The sequence below is a fragment of the Sitodiplosis mosellana genome, unplaced genomic scaffold (genome assembly GCF_009176505.1).
Source record: "Sitodiplosis mosellana isolate CC-2019 unplaced genomic scaffold, AAFC_SMos_1.0 Smas_scaffold_30, whole genome shotgun sequence".
Taxonomy (NCBI): Eukaryota; Metazoa; Arthropoda; class Insecta; order Diptera; family Cecidomyiidae; genus Sitodiplosis; species Sitodiplosis mosellana.
Window position 1 is genome coordinate 1,098,520 of NW_022595272.1, and position 17,214 is coordinate 1,115,733.

At 37.1% G+C, this 17,214-nt stretch overlaps 4 protein-coding genes across 5 annotated transcripts; 2 read left to right on the plus strand and 2 right to left on the minus strand.

Annotated features, from left to right (window-relative positions):
- Nucleotides 1–1,370: 1,370 nt before the first annotated feature.
- Nucleotides 1,371–3,104, plus strand: LOC129569222 (uncharacterized). The gene is made up of 2 exons (XM_055447873.1): nt 1,371–2,503; nt 2,582–3,104. The coding sequence occupies exons 1-2, from the start codon at nt 1,706–1,708 to the stop codon at nt 3,035–3,037; spliced, it is 1,254 nt and encodes a 417-aa protein (XP_055303848.1). The 5' UTR covers nt 1,371–1,705; the 3' UTR covers nt 3,038–3,104.
- A 301-nt stretch (nt 3,105–3,405) lies between these two features.
- On the minus strand, nt 3,406–8,179 carry LOC129569213 (structural maintenance of chromosomes protein 3). The gene is made up of 9 exons (XM_055447856.1): nt 7,978–8,179; nt 7,566–7,820; nt 6,690–7,452; nt 6,237–6,612; nt 6,013–6,112; nt 5,262–5,924; nt 4,422–5,138; nt 3,817–4,317; nt 3,406–3,744 (listed from the first exon to the last, which is right to left on the minus strand). Exons 1-9 carry the CDS (start codon nt 7,990–7,992, stop codon nt 3,532–3,534), a joined length of 3,603 nt encoding a protein of 1,200 aa, XP_055303831.1. The 5' UTR covers nt 7,993–8,179; the 3' UTR covers nt 3,406–3,531.
- Nucleotides 8,180–8,456: 277 nt separating this feature from the next.
- LOC129569218 (N-acetylgalactosaminyltransferase 7) lies at nt 8,457–11,566 on the plus strand. Its single transcript, XM_055447868.1, has 7 exons — nt 8,457–8,982; nt 9,073–9,327; nt 9,408–9,804; nt 9,876–10,109; nt 10,207–10,550; nt 10,632–10,742; nt 10,855–11,566. Exons 1-7 carry the CDS (start codon nt 8,811–8,813, stop codon nt 11,094–11,096), a joined length of 1,755 nt encoding a protein of 584 aa, XP_055303843.1. The 5' UTR covers nt 8,457–8,810; the 3' UTR covers nt 11,097–11,566.
- On the minus strand, nt 11,554–17,203 carry LOC129569214 (uncharacterized). 2 transcript variants are annotated; one of them, XM_055447857.1, is made up of 7 exons: nt 16,505–17,203; nt 15,652–15,748; nt 15,470–15,566; nt 12,414–15,354; nt 12,199–12,313; nt 11,977–12,128; nt 11,554–11,856 (listed from the first exon to the last, which is right to left on the minus strand). In XM_055447857.1, exons 2-7 carry the CDS (start codon nt 15,732–15,734, stop codon nt 11,729–11,731), a joined length of 3,516 nt encoding a protein of 1,171 aa, XP_055303832.1. In that variant the 5' UTR covers nt 15,735–15,748; nt 16,505–17,203; the 3' UTR covers nt 11,554–11,728. The 2 variants fall into 2 exon arrangements, with proteins under 2 accessions (XP_055303832.1, XP_055303833.1); XM_055447858.1 differs by having other exon boundaries at nt 15,652–15,744; nt 16,505–17,107.
- Nucleotides 17,204–17,214: the final 11 nt, after the last annotated feature.

Genomic DNA, 17,214 nt, shown 5'->3' on the forward strand with positions numbered 1-17,214 from the left:
TGACAAGCGAGCTCTGTGATCGATGTTCCGTGAGAAAGAAATTGAAATCAAAAGAGATATGAAAACAAACCGTGATCACAATGCAAAGGATGAAAAATAGCCAAAAATGGAACAGAAATGAACGAAACGGATGAACGGAATCATTAAATGAAAAAATTAGCAATCAGAAATTTGAAAATAAAACAGAGAATAGATACCAACTAGCATCAATGAATAGAACTTCGACTTTGATTCAAACTGTTTATATTCAACCGAATGAATTCTCACCGTTCGTAAGAAACTCTCACAAAAATGAAACAAAAATAAATCTTCTTTACTCGACATGTTCCCAACAGGTTTTGCAAGGGTCAAAGCTCTAGATCTTCCGATGCAGAAATAGCCTTAATTTATATTCATACTTTTGTTGTGCATAGAGATGCGTATAACATGTGAACAAGAAATGAAAAGTAATCGCTAACGTTATTACAACGCTAACGTTATTACAACGTGCTTGATATAATCATTCCAAAACCTGAAAAGTAATGATACCCATATAGCACTTATGATTCAGCAATAAGACTAAAATAGCATGCAGAAAATTTTGAACAAAAAAAAAAAATAAAAAATGAAAATAATACTAACTGGTTGATAATTAGAATAAATAAACAGAAAAACAAGAACATGCAGATGATATTTATATACGTAATTGAAATGCTTGCAAATAAATTTTTAGATTTTTGACCAAACTCACATGTATGATTCAGAAATTAAACGTTACATTGAACGCATAATCAACATAGAATAAATCGATAGTTTGATTTTCCCCATTAACGTTTACTTGACATACAAATCAATTCAACAAAATTCGCTTTCTAGAAATTATTTTCTTCAGAAATGAATTCCAGACGTAATAAAGACATTACGGAAAAGGAATTTAAATCATTCAATCAAATTTAAATCAACTGTGGTGAGAATGTGCCGTGATAAAAATGAAGAAGATATAAAGCGTATGTGTTTATTGGTTTTGGAAACGCCATTAGAATTTAAATTCAAAGCTGACGGAGCCACTGCGTTTTATATGAAATTGGTATGCCAATGGAACTGTGATAAAAAATGTGTAAAAAAACACAACGAATCTATACGTTGATTTTGATTATATAAAATATAACAAATGCCAAATATTGCGGTCTAGACATAATGACTAATGCATATCATCAACGCGAATAAGCTCAATGAATAAACATTGTTTTAAAATGCTGTCAAAGTTACTAATAACGATGATTGATCAGCATTTTGTGATGACCATTATTTTGATGCAGTTGTTAGCAGCGAATATAAAATATCACTTCAAAGTCATTTTTTGCAGATTATCGGTGCGGTATGATCAAAGTCAATGACAATCTAAAAAGAACGCCACAGAATATTTTGATTCCTGCGGCTATTTTTAGTCACTCTTAATTTTGGTCAGTCAAATCAGGTTTACTGCAAATCTTCTGCAAATTGTTATATGAGGAAAAAGAACATCGAAACAGAATTGAAAATGTGCACGAAATTTTATTACCGCCTCTTGATATAAATACGGCTTGAAATATATCATGTGTAGTTTAATGGTGCATATCATCTGTGGAGTAAGTTGAGAGATTGCATTTCGTTCGATTCATTCTACAAAAAAAAAAGTTTCAAGAAGTATAGTAACTGTGAAATTGGTAAACTCAAGTTAAGCAAAATGTCGTCTGAATCCATAACAAAACTTTTACATCAAGTGGCGAAAAACCAAGGATTTTCTGATTATGAAATTAAAACAAAAACTGGATCAAACCATGGTGATAATTTTGTAGGTGTTATGACTGCTATCACATTATCTGGCACAAAGGGATTAAATGGCAACGGTGCGCGTCAAGAGTTGCATTTGATTTGTAAAACACCTCCAGCAGACGAAGCACGGAAAAAGCTGCTCAGATCGGACTTAGTGTTTGATCGTGAAATTTATACTTATTCAAAATTGCTGCCTGCATTCGTTCGATTCCAACAAGAGCAAGGACTTAGTGAAGTGGATGCGTTTTCATCATTTCCCAAAGTTTACGCGAGTGAAGCAAAAAATGGCAGTTATATATTGATTATGGAAGATATGAAATCCAAAAACTATGAAATGTGGCCCAGAGAAAATATCATTGCACTCGATCATGAGCTATCGATTATGCGTGAGCTCGGCAAATTTCACGCGTGTTCATTTGCTTTGAAAGATCAACGACCACATGAATTTGATGAATTTAAAGGATTGAAAGACATTTTTATTGATGTTGCTATCAAGGGATTGTTTGGATCATACATAGAGAAGTCAGTTGAAAGAGCGGCTGATACACTAAAAAATCCGAAATACAAAGAATATATGCTAAATCTACGGAAAAATTATGCAAGCAAAGTCGAACATTATTTATCTGAAGCACTCTCTAACGATTTCGGTGTCATCGGACATGGAGACTGCTGGAACAACAATTTTTTATTTCAGAATCCTGATGGTGATGTAAGTTTGATATTTCTTTGGAAAAATAAAAATGAAGTGTTGGTTTATGCATATAAATTTTTTTCCTTGTTTTCGCAGAAAAATCGATTGGAATCAGTGTGTTTCTTGGATTGGCAATTCGTACGCTTTTGTTCACCAGCGATTGATTTGCTCTATAACATATTCTCTTCGACTGATAAGGAATTCCGTGATCAACACTATGAAAAGCTGTTGCAAACGTACTATGCATCATTGAGCAAAACTATTCAAAGGCTTGGCAGTGATCCAAATAAACTCTTCAGCTATGAACAGTTGCAAGCACAACTTCGAAAATTCGGTGAAATTGCATTATTGTTCGCTCCGATGTTGATGCTCGTGAAATTAGTGAAGCCAGAGCACATAAAACCGATGGGAGAATATGCGTCAGGCGTTGAACGGGGCGAGGAAACGGATTTAATAAATGAACTCGATGAAGAAACACAAGCTGAGTTCAGTAGGCTGGTTAACGAGCTATTCAGTGATCTTGTGGGTTTGGGATACATACATTTACAGTAATTTGGTCGACGAATTTTTATATTATTGAAAAAAAAAAATAATTGAATAAAAGGATACGTTAAACACATCTGTTTGCATTTTTTATTTCTAAAAGAAAACTTGATATAAAACACGATTGACCTAAAATTTCATATCGAGCAATTTTCACTGGATGTTCCAGGGAATCGTTGGAAATGAATGATTCTAGATTGAAAGTGTTGATGAAAAATCGTTTTCTGTACATTATACACACTGTGCTGATTTTTCATTTTCCAACAATTTCTGGGGCGAGTCGAACTCAGCTACACGACCCATTCGTCAAAATTGTACACTCACTAAACTCATTTCGAACTTAAAACCAAAGAAAAGAAGAAATAAATCCAATAAAGTGGTGTGATTTCGATTGTTTGCCGGAACATTCATTTATTTGGATTACAAAGTCATTAAAAACTATCGAATAGTGCTATCTTATGCTCTTAATTTGCTAAAAAGTTAAGTTGATGTTGCGCATCAATTTAACCGTGAGTTGTGTCATCTTCAACGAAATCTCGGGCGATTTCTCTCGTTACACAATCGACGTGTGACACTTTGTTTCTAAATCGAACACCATAGAATTTGTTGGCGTGCTCAAGTAATTCAGGTCGGAACGTGGTGGTGATGAATTGTGCGTTTTCGCTTAGCTCATGAATCATGTCGGCCACAGCTTTACGATGTTGAGCATCCAAAGCCTATTAACGTCAACGAAATTAAAGTGATTAGTCACCAAAGTCATATTAAAAATAGATTTAAAGTAGTCTTACCTGATCGATTTCGTCAAACAGATAGAATGGTGCTGGATCGCATTTTTGGATGGAGAAGATGAGCGCAAGCGCTACCAGAGACTTTTGACCACCGGACAATTGATTCATTTCTCTCATCTCAGCTTCTGAGCTGGATAAGAATGAAACACGAATTCCAATGCCAGTGAAATCATCTGAGCTGGCTACCTCTGGATCTTGGTCATCCTGACTGTCACGTGTCTTCAACACCAAATGTCCGTTTCCCTGTGGCACAAGCTTCTTGAAAACGGCACTGAAATATTTGGCCACTTGCTTGAATGTGAACTGAATCGCTTCGACCTTGCGCATTTCCAGTGTTTGCATGAGTTCACGAATTTTTGAATCGGCCACATCCAATTCCTCTTTACGTTTGTACAGTTTCTCTTTTTGTTCGGAAAAACTCAAGAATTGATCCAGGGCCTTTTTGTTAACGTGATTGTACTTTTTCAAATGTTGATTCGCCCTTTCCAGCTCTTTGAACAACTAAAAGTGTGATGGAATACAATGAAATTATCGAGTTTGGACAATACATCCAACACACAACAATAGAGAATGAACAATTTTAAAAATGGAATTGATTTACTTACATTCTTCAGTGACATACGTGTATATGCCGGATCAACCTGCGGCAATGCACCAAGACTTGCAATTTTTTCGGTGCATTCGTCGATTTTCGAACGCAGCAGGTTCTCTTTTGCTGCCCATTTTTCGAACTTTTTGGAATCTTCATCGACTTTATCCTTCGCTTCTTTCTCTTTTTGTGTCCATTTCTCCAGATCTTTTTGTAGATTTTTCTGTGATTTTACAGCATCTTGAACCTTTTTATCCACCGACTGTAGATCTTTGTTGACCTTATCAATGCGTTTTTCAGTTTCGACTCGATCCGCATTGCAATTTATCAATTTTCGTTTGCGATCTTCAACCGAAATTTCTTGCAAAGCTTGCACCAATTCGTCGCGACGCCGGAACAAATTGTTTGTTAGCAAATTGTCAAGCTTATTTTTTTTCACTTCCAATTGCATACGTTCACTGAACGCTTCTTTGTTTTCCTGGTTCAAACGGCGAATTTCATCGTTGAGTGTGTCAACTTCACGTTGATCCTGTGTCGATAGTTGTGACATGAGCTCTTGGTGCAGTTCATTTTCGAGGCCCTCCTTTGTGCTGTTCAATGCTTCCAAAGCAGCCTTGCATTGGGTGATTAGACGCTCTTTTGGTCCACGGAATCGCTCAATTCGACTCAATTCCTCCTTCATTAAACGGATATCAGCTTGCACTTTATCGAATATATCTTGAGATTTTCCTTGCTGTAAAAAAAAACAACAGAATAATTGAAGTGACAAAACGAGTCCATAGGATAAACATTACAATTTAAACCACTTGAAAAGTTCAGAAAAAAAGGAATGAGTGAAAAAGTACGCGATTTATACCTTTGTTTCGATCTTCTGCATCTCCGACACCAAGTTGTTGATACTAGCTTCGGTTGTTCGCAATTCATTTCGAATTGAGGTGAGCTCTTCTTCAAAACCTTTTATTAAATCCATGAATTCGGTGCGTTTCTTCTGAATCTCGAGACGCGAACGTGATGTATTGAAGTAACCACCAGTTAAGCAACCTTTCGATGACACTTGATCACCTTCCAATGTTACACAATCCAAACCGGTGCTTTTGGCCAATTCGGTGGCTCGCTCCAAGTTACGACAAATCAATGTTTTGCCAAAAATATACCGAAGTGCTTTATCGTACTGTTCTTCATAGCGTAGCTTTGATATCATTGGAATCGAGTCAGGATTATCTGGGTAATCGTGTACTTTCACTTGCAAACGGTTAAGCGGCATGAATGTTACTTCACCGGGCAACTTGAGCTTGTTCATTTCCTTGAGAATTTGTGTGCCAACACGGTCGGATTCGACAATGTGATGGAAAAGCCTATTTCCAGCTGTCACTTCGACAGCAGTATAAATGGCCTTCTCGCAACTAAAGTTCTCGATCACTGGACCGTAATAGGCTTTGGCAATGTCGGCTTCAGGACCACCCGCATCCAAAAATAGATCTAAAACTTTACGAACTGAGTCACGACCATTTAAAATCGGCTGGAAATAGCAATTATTCATTAGGTTTTTTTGATACATTTCAAGATTTTCAAGAAAAACAATGTGGACAAAAGAAATGTGTACTCACTCGACCAGCCATCGAACGAAGTGCGGTGTCTGCTTTGCCTAATTCTTCTTTGTTCGCTGACAATGTTTGTGTCATTTGAGTTTCTTTTCGCCACAATTCGCTGAAATAATGCAAAATGAAAATTTAAACGAGATATTCAAATTCAGAAGCACAAAAATTGTAATTTTTCCCAATGTGAATTGCGAAAAACACGAAATTTAGACAGATATCTACGAATAACTCACTTTCTCGTTGCTTGCAATGCATCCTTTTTCTTCTTCAGCTCGTATGACTCCTTGTAGAATTGATCGATTTGGGCGCGCATCGATTCCACTTCGGCCATATGCTCTTCGATCTTCTTCTCCAACTCGGCCTGTTTAGCTGCATCGCGTTTTAAATCATCTTGCAATTTGTTCTGATGAGTGATTTTGTCTTTGATTTGTTTCGCAAGTGACTTGAGTTCGGTTTGAATCCATTTGTCTCGATCTTCTTTCGATTTGAACTGTGAACCACGCCCTTGTTTGGCATAGAGTTCCTTTCGTTTTTGTTCTTTCAATCCAAGTTCACGCGAGAGATCTTCTTCGCGCTGCTTCATCGCCTCATAACGCGGTCGAACCGCATCTATACGTCAAAAACATAATGATAAATCGTTTTTTTTTTCTACAACTCACTCAAATACAAAAGTTAATTCTATTTACCAAGTTCCTTTTCTTTTTCGGCAATTGACTCTTTGAGCTTTTCCAATTCGTGTTCGGCGCGCTCTTTTGATTTATTATCGCCTTGAACTTCATCCGTCAAATCGCCGATCGTCAAATCGAGTTTCGTTTTTTCGCGCAGCAACTGCTGTTGTTCGGTCATCAGAACTGACTTCTCGTCTTTCAGAATGGTCACATCTTTGCGTGCTTCTTTCAAACTCTTGTGGATGGATTTCAATTTATCTTGAGCCTCTTGAATTTCTTTGTTAAATTCCTTTTGCTTATCTCCCGATGTTCTGCGCAGATTTTCCAGATCATCGAGCGCCTTCTTTGTGTCTTTCAATTCGGTTTCATGAATAATATACTCCAAACTTCGACGGGCTTTGTCCCATTTTTGATATTCCTTCAGCTCTTCTTTTTCCTCTTCAAGTGTGGCCAATCGTTCTTCAATGGTGTGAAGAAATTCTTTAATCTTTTCCACTTTTCCTTCGGTTTCCTTCAGAATGTTCATGGATTCTTCTTTCCGTTCGTCATAAACACGAGTACCAGCCACTTCACGCAGCAACTTCAATCGATGGGCATCTGGAGCGGTGGCCATTTGATTGATTTTACCTTGTTTCACAATGTAGTATGGATTTGAATTGGAAAAACCAGCCGATTCCAATAAATTCACTACTTCTGTGCGTGGAACGACTTTTTTATTCAAGAAATACTGATCTTTTTTGGCACCAATCACACGACGCAAAAAGATTTCATCTTTGTCAATCTACAATTTGAACGCAAGAGACAAATTCATAACTTCTGTTATTTTTTTATCAATCACGTTTGATTTTATCTAGTAGAGTTCGCAAGCCCGACCGATAGATAATATCTACTCACCGGAATTCGATTGTCCGAATTATCAAAAATGATTTCGACGTACGCGGACAGAACGCGAGTACCAGTACCTTCGTGCAAGAGAGCTTGACGTTGTTCAGGTCTCAAGTGGGTAAACTCATCGCTGAGCACAAATTGAATGGCAAAGAAGAAATTACTTTTGCCCGAACCATTTCGACCAACGACCACATTATGCCTCTTGTCGAATGGTTCAACGACCGTTTGCTCGCGATAGCTCTTGAATCCTTGGATTATAATCTAATTAAAACGAAACCAATTGAATGTATGCAATCAAAAACCATTGAAAAATCAATCGATAGAACTTTTGAGTCGAAGGAAGCGTCACTAAACATAACCTCAATTCCAAATTGTTGTTTTATTTTTCACATATTTTGCCATTTTAACGCGTATTTACCTGTTTTATATGCATTTTTCATGCAACAATGACATTCGATACGGATATGATTTATTATCAACGATACATTAACGGTAAATTAATTTCACATGAATTTTAAATATCAAACACAAACATTTTTGTTTCGATTACAAACAATAGATCCGACTCTATCGACGTTTGTATAAAACTGTTTTGACAGCGTCTAATTTGCACAATGAATATTCACATAGAAGTACAGTCAACGAGCGTTAAAAGCCAACTTCACGCCAGATGGTTGATGGTTTGAAATAAAATATTGTTATTGGAAAGGTGTAAATTTCAACAAAAAAATTTCTTTTTTCCAATTGAAGATAATTTTCATTTCATTCAAGGGAAATATATAAAGAATACAGCAAGATTATTCAGAAAATATGATTTAGCGTTTATTTTCTTCATCATCTTTTCTTTGGGTCCTTCTTTCGGTTGAACGTACTAGATCGCAATGGCAATATTAATACGTTGTTTTTCTTCTTCTTGCATTCGGATTTGTCATTGTTGACGATAATGTGAAGTGAATTGAAGAGAAACTAAGTTGTTGATGGTTACTACAATTCGAGAACCACTTTGACGTATGCACAATAACAGTGGTGATTAGCATTTAGAATGTACATTTGAAGCGAGCGGTAACTCAAGACACGTCGACACATTCAACCCACAATTATTTGCATACAGATTATAATGACATCTTCGGATATTAATCATAAATTGTCATCTCAAGCCAAGATTTAGTGTGTTTAGTGGTATGAATTAATTTGTATATTTGTAACTAAAAGAAAAAAAAAACACATCGAACAAAGACTGAACAAAGAACCATGCGACGTGGACGCATACAATTTCTCAAAGTAGGTATAGGTGCAATAATTGTGTTGGTGGTATTTTATTTCCTGTTTTCGGATTCAAATGCACATACACGAGCCCAACAAGCGATATCAGCTCGGTTTACAGCCAACAAACCAAGAGAACGACCCGTTTTTTCGAAAGGAGGTAAGTAGTAGCATTCATTCTTGGTGAATTAGCCATGCTTTATGCTAAAATACTTTAATTGTAACACATTTTTTTTCTTCGATTTCACAGAGCTAGGCAATTATGAACCAAAACACGAAGAAAAGCGAGTGGGTCCAGGAGAATATGGTGAACCTTACATTTTGCCAGAGGAGAAACGAAATGCTGCCGAAGAGTCTGAAATGGAGTATGGCATGAATATTGCCTGCTCCAATGAAATTTCATTGGACCGCGCTGTAAAAGACACTCGCTTAGAAGAATGTAAGCACTGGAATTACGCACATGATTTGCCAACAACAAGTGTCATTATTGTGTTCCACAACGAAGGTGAGTTTGATATGGAAATTAATTTACTTTCGGGTGAGTTTGATTGGAAAAATGTAATAAATTTACTTTCCACAACGAAGGTTGGTCGGTGCTATTGCGAACGGTTCATTCGGTATTGAATCGAACGCCAAAGCATATTTTACACGAAATCCTACTGGTAGATGACTATTCCGACAAAGAGGATTTAAAAGACAAATTAACAAACTATTTGGAACGATTCAATGGAAAAGTGCGTTTAATCCGAAATTCAGAAAGAGAAGGATTGATTCGCACACGATCAAGAGGTGCTCGTGAAGCGACCGGTGAAGTTATTGTATTCCTAGATGCACATTGTGAAGTGAACACCAACTGGCTACCTCCTTTACTCGGGCCAATTTACGCAGATCGAACTGTTATGACTGTACCAGTTATCGATGGAATTGATCATAAGACATTCGAATATCGACCAGTTTACAGTGATGGCCATCACTATCGTGGGTGAGTTTGATTGGAAAAAAGTATACTTGAACACATCATTTGAATGCTACTCGTTATTTTTTTTTTTACAGTATTTTCGAATGGGGAATGCTTTACAAAGAAAATGAAGTACCTCCACGAGAGCAAAAGCGACGCACATACAATAGTGAACCATACAAAAGTCCAACACACGCAGGTGGTTTGTTTGCCATCAATCGCGAATATTTCTTGGAATTGGGAGCTTACGACGCTGGCCTTTTAGTGTGGGGCGGTGAAAACTTTGAATTGAGCTTCAAAATCTGGCAATGCGGTGGCAGTATCGAATGGTACGTTGCAAGTAGGACCTTTAGTTTGACCTTTCTCTATACGCAACTATTTTGCAAGAATAAAATAATTTATTGTTATTTTGATTCACTTTATTAGGGTACCTTGTTCCCGCGTTGGCCATGTCTATCGTGGTTTCATGCCATACAACTTTGGAAAATTGGCTGACAAGAAAAAGGGACCATTGATTACAATCAATTACAAACGTGTGATTGAAACTTGGTTTGATGATAAATATAAGGAGTACTTTTATACTCGCGAGCCATTGGCACGTTACTTGGACATGGGCGATATTACAGGACAGCTGGAATTGAAAGAGAAGTTGCAGTGCAAGAGCTTTCAATGGTATATGGATAATGTAGCCTATGATGTATTCGATAAATTTCCACAGCTTCCAGCCAATTTACATTGGGGTGAACTACGTTCAGTGGCTACTGAGATGTGTAAGTGATGACATAAATGAAAAAAGAGACTGATCGAGGCTCAACGATTCAAATTCTAACAACATGAACATTTTCTAATAGGTATTGATGGAATGGGCAGACAACCTCCTTCAATAATGGGCCTGCAGCACTGCCACGGTCACGGCAATAACCAGCTGATGCGATTGAATGCAGCTGGACAGCTTGGCGTTGGTCAGTGGTTTTTCATTTCACATTTTTTTTTTCAAGCTTATCTCATCAACTTACTTGTGTTGCAAATCAAACAATTGAATTTGATCTAAATCCCTAACTCTTATATTTTCAGGTGAAAGATGTGTCGAAGCAGATCGACAAGGAATTAAGTTGGCATTCTGTCGACTCGGCACGGTCGATGGTCCATGGCAATATGATGAGAAATCAAGAACATTATTGCATCGCGTGCACAAACGTTGCTTGGCCGTTCATCCGCAAACGCATCAAATGTCACTACAACAGTGTGATGTGAACAATGCATATCATCAATTTGTTTTCAAAACAATACGACCGAGCTGGGCGCGTGATGACTAAAAATAGCCGAAACATGATCTTCTTTTTTTTTTCTTGGGTTGGTTAAACGTATGGTGATAACGAATCTTAAATGCATTTAAAATAGCAAATCTTGCACAGCAAGCTCCGCCAAAACATTCTTAATGAAATCTCTAAATTGTTTTAATGTATGTGATTTGTTGATTGGATTGTTCATCCGTACGTATGAATTGCAATTCGCGTATGTGTAATAGGAGTAGAAATATTTATTAAAACAATGGAGATCAGAGATGGATGAAAGACTTTCTTTTTTAAATATTTTTTGTGTGTAAATTTTTAAAACGATTCTGCTTAATACTGTGAATGATGCATGGATGTGAAAGGCAGGTGGATGGATAATATACATATATATATAAAAAGCCGCTGTTAATAAGAAACTCTTTTTTTATAAAGAAAAAACACAACCAGAATACTTGTTCCAATAAAAACTAAATCGGAGTACCAACTTTAAAGTTTTTGTTGTTTTATTTGTTTTTTTTTTCTGAAAATCGCCGGTATAACAAAAAAAAGTTCAAGTATAAAAAAAGGAAAAAAAACATTTTTTTCGATTGAATGTCTTAGAAAAAAGCTATACATCAATCGCAATTAACTATTCTTTTCGACTTCGAATGTGACTATTTTTTCTCTTGCATCTTCTCCTTCACTTTGCGTAGCAACACGTCAAATGAATCATCATTATCGATCTTCGTTTGTTGCTTTATTGGACTGGTTTTATCTTCACGGAATCCATGACCAGAATTGTCTGCGGAAAAACCATAATGATAAGATTAGTTTTGGATTATGCAACGCAATGTAATGAATTCATTTCGTGACGATTGTTCGACAATTGAATATTTATCATAAATAGAGAAAAATGACTTACCCAAATCAAAATACTTTTCGCGACAGAAGGCACGTCGGCCTCCGAAACTGATGTCATAATGACAAATTGCTGAATTTTTTGGACTGTCATCGATGGCAGTGTATGCATCACATGGACGTACAAATGTAACAAATCCATATTTCAACTTGGAACTGTGAATAAGAAACGAACATTTTGTCTCAATATTTTGAGCGTTGACTTCAAAATATGTGTTGAACTTACTCTTTGTAATGCAATGACACTTGTTTCACTTGACCATAAACCGAAAATTTTCGACGTAGCTCTTCTTTCGTTGTCTCCTCTTCAATGCGTCCAACGTAAACAATTCTTCGTTCCTCTGTAATCGAACAAAAGAAAAACATTTGATTTATGATGCTATGTGTGAATTGAATGTGTTTTGAATATGATCCATATTTCAGAGTCTAAATTCTACTGACCTGGTGAGTTGGATCGTTTCGATGTCATTTGTCGATAGTTGCTGCGTCGGGAATTGTTTGAAAATGTGCGTATTCTGTAATATTGATGATCGTCACCGTAATACGATTTCGATGAGCTACCGCCGTAGCTATTCAATGATCGTACCGATGCACTAGAAACGTATGTACTTGAGCTACTTGATGATTGCGATGAGGATGATGAATCGGTTGAGGTAGTTGAATTATCACTGCTGGTCGACAGTGATCGGCTGATAGTGCGATGTCTACTAATATATTTATCGTATTTCGACGATGAATATCGGCTTGATTCTCTACGCGATCGTCGGTGTCGAACAGCGCTGTGCTCCATAAAGTCTGAATGCCGTGAACGTCTCTGAACGCTTTTGTCGTCTTCGTCACTATAATAACTCGACTCGGATAAATGGCTCGGCCCGCGATAGTTGCGATGTATTCTATTTTTAGTTTCGGTATGCAAAAAGTGCATTTCGCTTGATCGATTATCTCTGGGTATGCTACCCATGCGTTTCTCAGTCATGATTGATTGCTTCTTGGACAGTGGTACGAGCTTTTCCAATGGTGGGAATTGGAAATAGGGATCGGTTTGTATGGACGTTGACACTCTGGTCGGTCGTACTCGATCTTTACGCAAATGCATGATAACTTTGTTCTCGCCATGTTCTGGCACTTCTTTTTCTTTGTCTTTGCCATTCGTGGCGTCTTCATCTCCACCTACTGTAACGTCTTTCTTGTCGTTTTGTTCGATGCTGTGAGTTTTTTTCAAAATAACATCTTGTATACTTGATATCAATGACATACTCGAAATTTTCGAATTGGCCTTTTCAACTGACGTTTGAATATCCGATAGTAAAACTTTTGATTTGACCGATTTGCCGTCTTTCATCTCGGACGGTTGAATGAATGATGCCTCTGGAATTGATATATTGGTGTTGCATCCCATTGAAACAATGATGATCTCTTCATACATTGAATTTCCCACAAACACATCATTTGGCGATGCTTCTTCATTTGTTTCGTTCTTTTTCTGGTTTGATTCCATCGGTGCTTCATTCCCAATTTTCTCCGTTTTGATATTTACAATGAAACTTCCGTTAATACTGGCACCACTGTTGTGAGATGTTTTCAAACTCTTACGTTTCAAATATTCCTGGATATTCAATTTCCGCTTTGCACTCGATTCAACTTTACTTTCTTCAACAATCATAACATCTGGTTTCACTTGTTCTTGCACATCGATGATATCTTTAACTTCGACAACATTGACAACATCGATAATTTCTTCATTGATCTGCTCAGTTTTGATTTCTTTTTCACATTGAAACACTTTTTCAACTATTGCGGGTAACTTTTGCACAATGTTAGCTGGTTTCGGCTTACGTTCGGCCAACACATTTGAACCTATCTTCGATTTACGCATCGACATTGTTCCATTCGAAACGATTTTATTCTTATCGTCTGCGAATATTCTAAACTTGGCTGGATTTTGCAACAACATATTCGATTGAATCAAGCGTTTCTGTTGTTCCAAGTTGCTCTTCTTTTTCGACACCGTTGGTTTAGCTTTGGTCACTTTCTTCGCATTTGTAACAAGCGCCCGTGCGAAATCAGTCGAGTCCAGGCTGTTGCTATCAATAATGGTTGGCTTTGTAATATTCACTTTTACGTTACTACCGGCGTTTTTGTTCACAAGTTCTCCAGCACTTGGTTTTTTCTCGAAATGGTTTTCTCGTGGTTTTTCCTTATTGCTATTGACTTGAATGACTGGATCTTGCTTCACTTTGCGAATTTCTTTTGGTGATGGAGTTGGCTCACTATTCACTTCTATATCAGAATCATCAGACTCTGAACTTTCGGACGAAGAAGACTCAGACTCGGAGGTGTCGGAATCCGTATAAATTTGATGAAACCTATCTTGCTTACAACTCTTATCACGTACATCATAATTATCACTCGTTTCATTACAATTATAATATTTGGCGGTGATTTGAATGTCTTTACCGCGGCCAACGCCCATACGTTTGATTGGATGTTGAACCACTTTCGGTTGGTTCAGCTTTTCGGTTGCGCCGGCTGGCACAGACATTGTCTTGAGTAATTTTCCCTTGTTCATCGGACGTTCGGAGAGCAATTGTTGCTTTAGCATATTCCTCAAACTATTCCCATGAGCTGATGGAATAGTTTTTGTGGCTTTCTTATTTTCCACTAAATCTTTGCGATCGACAATCTGTTTTACATGGCTAACGGCAGTTTGTTTTGGCGCTTTAGCACCACGTTTGTCAGCGTTTGGAATCCAAACGGGATCATCTACTTTGCGTTTGTTACGTTTACTACTTTCAGCTACGCTATTTATACTGTTTTTTATTGTACTAGTCTCTTTCTCATCTTCGCTATCACTAGTTTTTATGAATTCGCGTGATAGATTTTTCCTCTTTCGCCGATTGCCTGCCGGAGTTTTGGCTACTTTGTCATGGGTTGCGTTTGTTTGTTGAACGGCGGACGTTCGTAACGAGTTTGATAAATCGATTTTATTGGGTGTGTTATGGCTTTCGATGTGTCCAATGTCACTCAATGATATCATTCGGCGTCGAGCCGATGAATCGTTAACTGGAGACAACAATAACGAATTACTTTCACCGCCAATGTAACTGGCTAAATCGAATTGATGATCATTTTTGAATAAAATGTCATCCACCTGTGGGTCAATCGGAAATTCTTCGTCGATATTCAATGTTATGATATCAAAGTCATCATTTGATTGTTGCACATCAAACGGAGCTCCATGGAACAGGGTGTTTGTCGACACATGTACTTCATGTTGTTCATTATCTTCACCAGACTCCGACTCCGAATCCGACGATGATCCTGAGCTAGATGTGGTTTCCGAATAAAAACTATCCGGATCGATTGCAATGATTTCAACGTCCTGAAAAATTCAAAATTCAAAGGATAACATTGAATAAAATAGACTTCTTCAGTGGCGTCAAGCAAAAAATTACTCATTAACCACATATGCAAATTTGGAATACTCCTCAACTTACTTGCAATTCATAGTCATCATAGTGTTCGTTGGTAAATTCAATACCATTGTAGGAATTATCCAGATGATTTTCGCCTTGTATCGCATTTGATTTCGATCTGTGCAAAGGGAAAATCAACTCAATGAGTATTCAATCATGGAAAATGCGAAAATTCACTTAGAATATTTCAGTTTCAAACTTACTCAGATTGTTGTTCAGTGGTGACTCCTGACATGTTGTAAGCATAATTTCCGAATTGAACGCCTCTGCACGTACCAGCATCCATTGAAAGATTTCTACCTAATTTTTTTTTTTGCAAAAGCAGAAAGAAACAAGTTGAAAATGATAATGTTATTATGTGAATGAAACGAAGCCAAAACTTCAGTGTGACATTGACTAGAATTGGTCTGTCAATCAGACAAATTCTTCTCAATACCGTGATGAGTGATCACCACACAGATCAGAACAGATTTATTTATAAAGTAAGCATCAATGATAAAATCTCGTTTCAGTTCGACGTCACATAGTTCGATGTAAACTCTTCTTTACATATGTAACGCACGCTATTCTGAATAACGAATTATGTAAATATATTCGCTAATCTCATGTGAGCTACATTTCAGTGCAACGATGATTGGCGAACGTGATCGATAAAAGAAGCCAACGAAACGAATTGTACATCAAAATGCAACAGATGGTTCAAATCAATTTTGATGAAAATTTTAGACTTCTTGTTTTCAGTCTAAATAATCCTACATACGATTGTACACATATATTGTATGTTGTGACACATTTGACAACACGTTGGTTGTCTCATCTCATACATTTTGTATTTTGGTCGAAGTAGGGCGTCGATTTATACATTCGTATCAATCCAAATACCGAATGGTTGATTCGGTTGAAAAGTCAAATTTGCTAATTCGAACCGAATTTCGAAAGTGTTCGATTACAATTAATGTTTAATGGAATTCATAATAACCACGTTTGTCAACAAGCGATGCAAATTTTCGATCGCACATTGTGTGCTCAGCATATTTCGCAGGTTATGAAATTTACCTAAAATTCTTTTCCAAAAATGTGTGTTGTTCTTTCGAAAATATTGTCAGGATCACGCACTGAACCGATAAATTGGTTTTTAATTAATTCTGGAAAATATGTTAATCGTGGGGTCACTTCCTCATAGTCTAATCTTCACGTGTGCACAGCACACGCATCAGATTTTACGGTCGCAAAATTCACACAATAACACACGTTCAAAATGAAATATCAAACTTAAATATTGCCGATTTACTGTAATGAATTGGTTAAACGGTTTGATCTAATTTATTTAGTGTTTATAGAACACTAGAGTCGCGTTCTTGTTGTATTTTTTCTCTCCTTTTTCTACTTTTCTAAATTGTTTGACCAATTCACGTGTACTGTAACCAACAATACACTGGGAAAATCGCGAAAAAACTGAAACTCAAGTCTGTGCATACACGTTGCGTTCATGCGGAGATGCTGTACATAAACTATCACACTAACCAAATACACACAAATACATGTTGGATTTTTTTTTTTGGGTGCTGAATGAGGAAATAAAAATGTTAGGTTAGACCGACAACGTAAAGTGGCTTGCGGGTGTGCAACTTTCACTCACACATTCGCACACATTTCAATGGTAGAAACCCGTGTACAGCTTCAGTTCCATTGTTGAAGTAAACACAATAGAAAAATAAAGCGACAACGTGCTCGCTCTTGTTGATATTTATACCTGGCCCTTCTTT

Bases quoted from the DNA above. Each gene is read 5' to 3' on its own strand.
- LOC129569222 (XM_055447873.1), top strand. From the start codon at position 1,706: ATGTCGTCTGAATCCATAACAAAACTTTTACATCAAGTGGCGAAAAAC. The intron at 2,504-2,581 runs GTAAGTTTGATA...TTGTTTTCGCAG, and splicing joins TTCAGAATCCTGATGGTGAT to AAAAATCGATTGGAATCAGT.
- LOC129569213 (XM_055447856.1), bottom strand. The intron at 6,113-6,236 runs GTGAGTTATTCG...GCATTATTTCAG, and splicing joins GCATTGCAAGCAACGAGAAA to CGAATTGTGGCGAAAAGAAA. The intron at 5,925-6,012 runs GTGAGTACACAT...TGCTATTTCCAG, and splicing joins TTCGTTCGATGGCTGGTCGA to CCGATTTTAAATGGTCGTGA.
- LOC129569218 (XM_055447868.1), top strand. From the start codon at position 8,811: ATGCGACGTGGACGCATACAATTTCTCAAAGTAGGTATAGGTGCAATA. The intron at 9,805-9,875 runs GTGAGTTTGATT...TTTTTTTTACAG, and splicing joins GATGGCCATCACTATCGTGG to TATTTTCGAATGGGGAATGC. The intron at 10,110-10,206 runs GTACGTTGCAAG...TCACTTTATTAG, and splicing joins TGCGGTGGCAGTATCGAATG to GGTACCTTGTTCCCGCGTTG.
- LOC129569214 (XM_055447857.1), bottom strand. From the start codon at position 15,734: ATGGATGCTGGTACGTGCAGAGGCGTTCAATTCGGAAATTATGCTTAC. The intron at 12,314-12,413 runs GTCAGTAGAATT...GTTCGATTACAG, and splicing joins GAAACGATCCAACTCACCAG to AGGAACGAAGAATTGTTTAC. The intron at 12,129-12,198 runs GTAAGTTCAACA...TCTTATTCACAG, and splicing joins GTGTCATTGCATTACAAAGA to TTCCAAGTTGAAATATGGAT.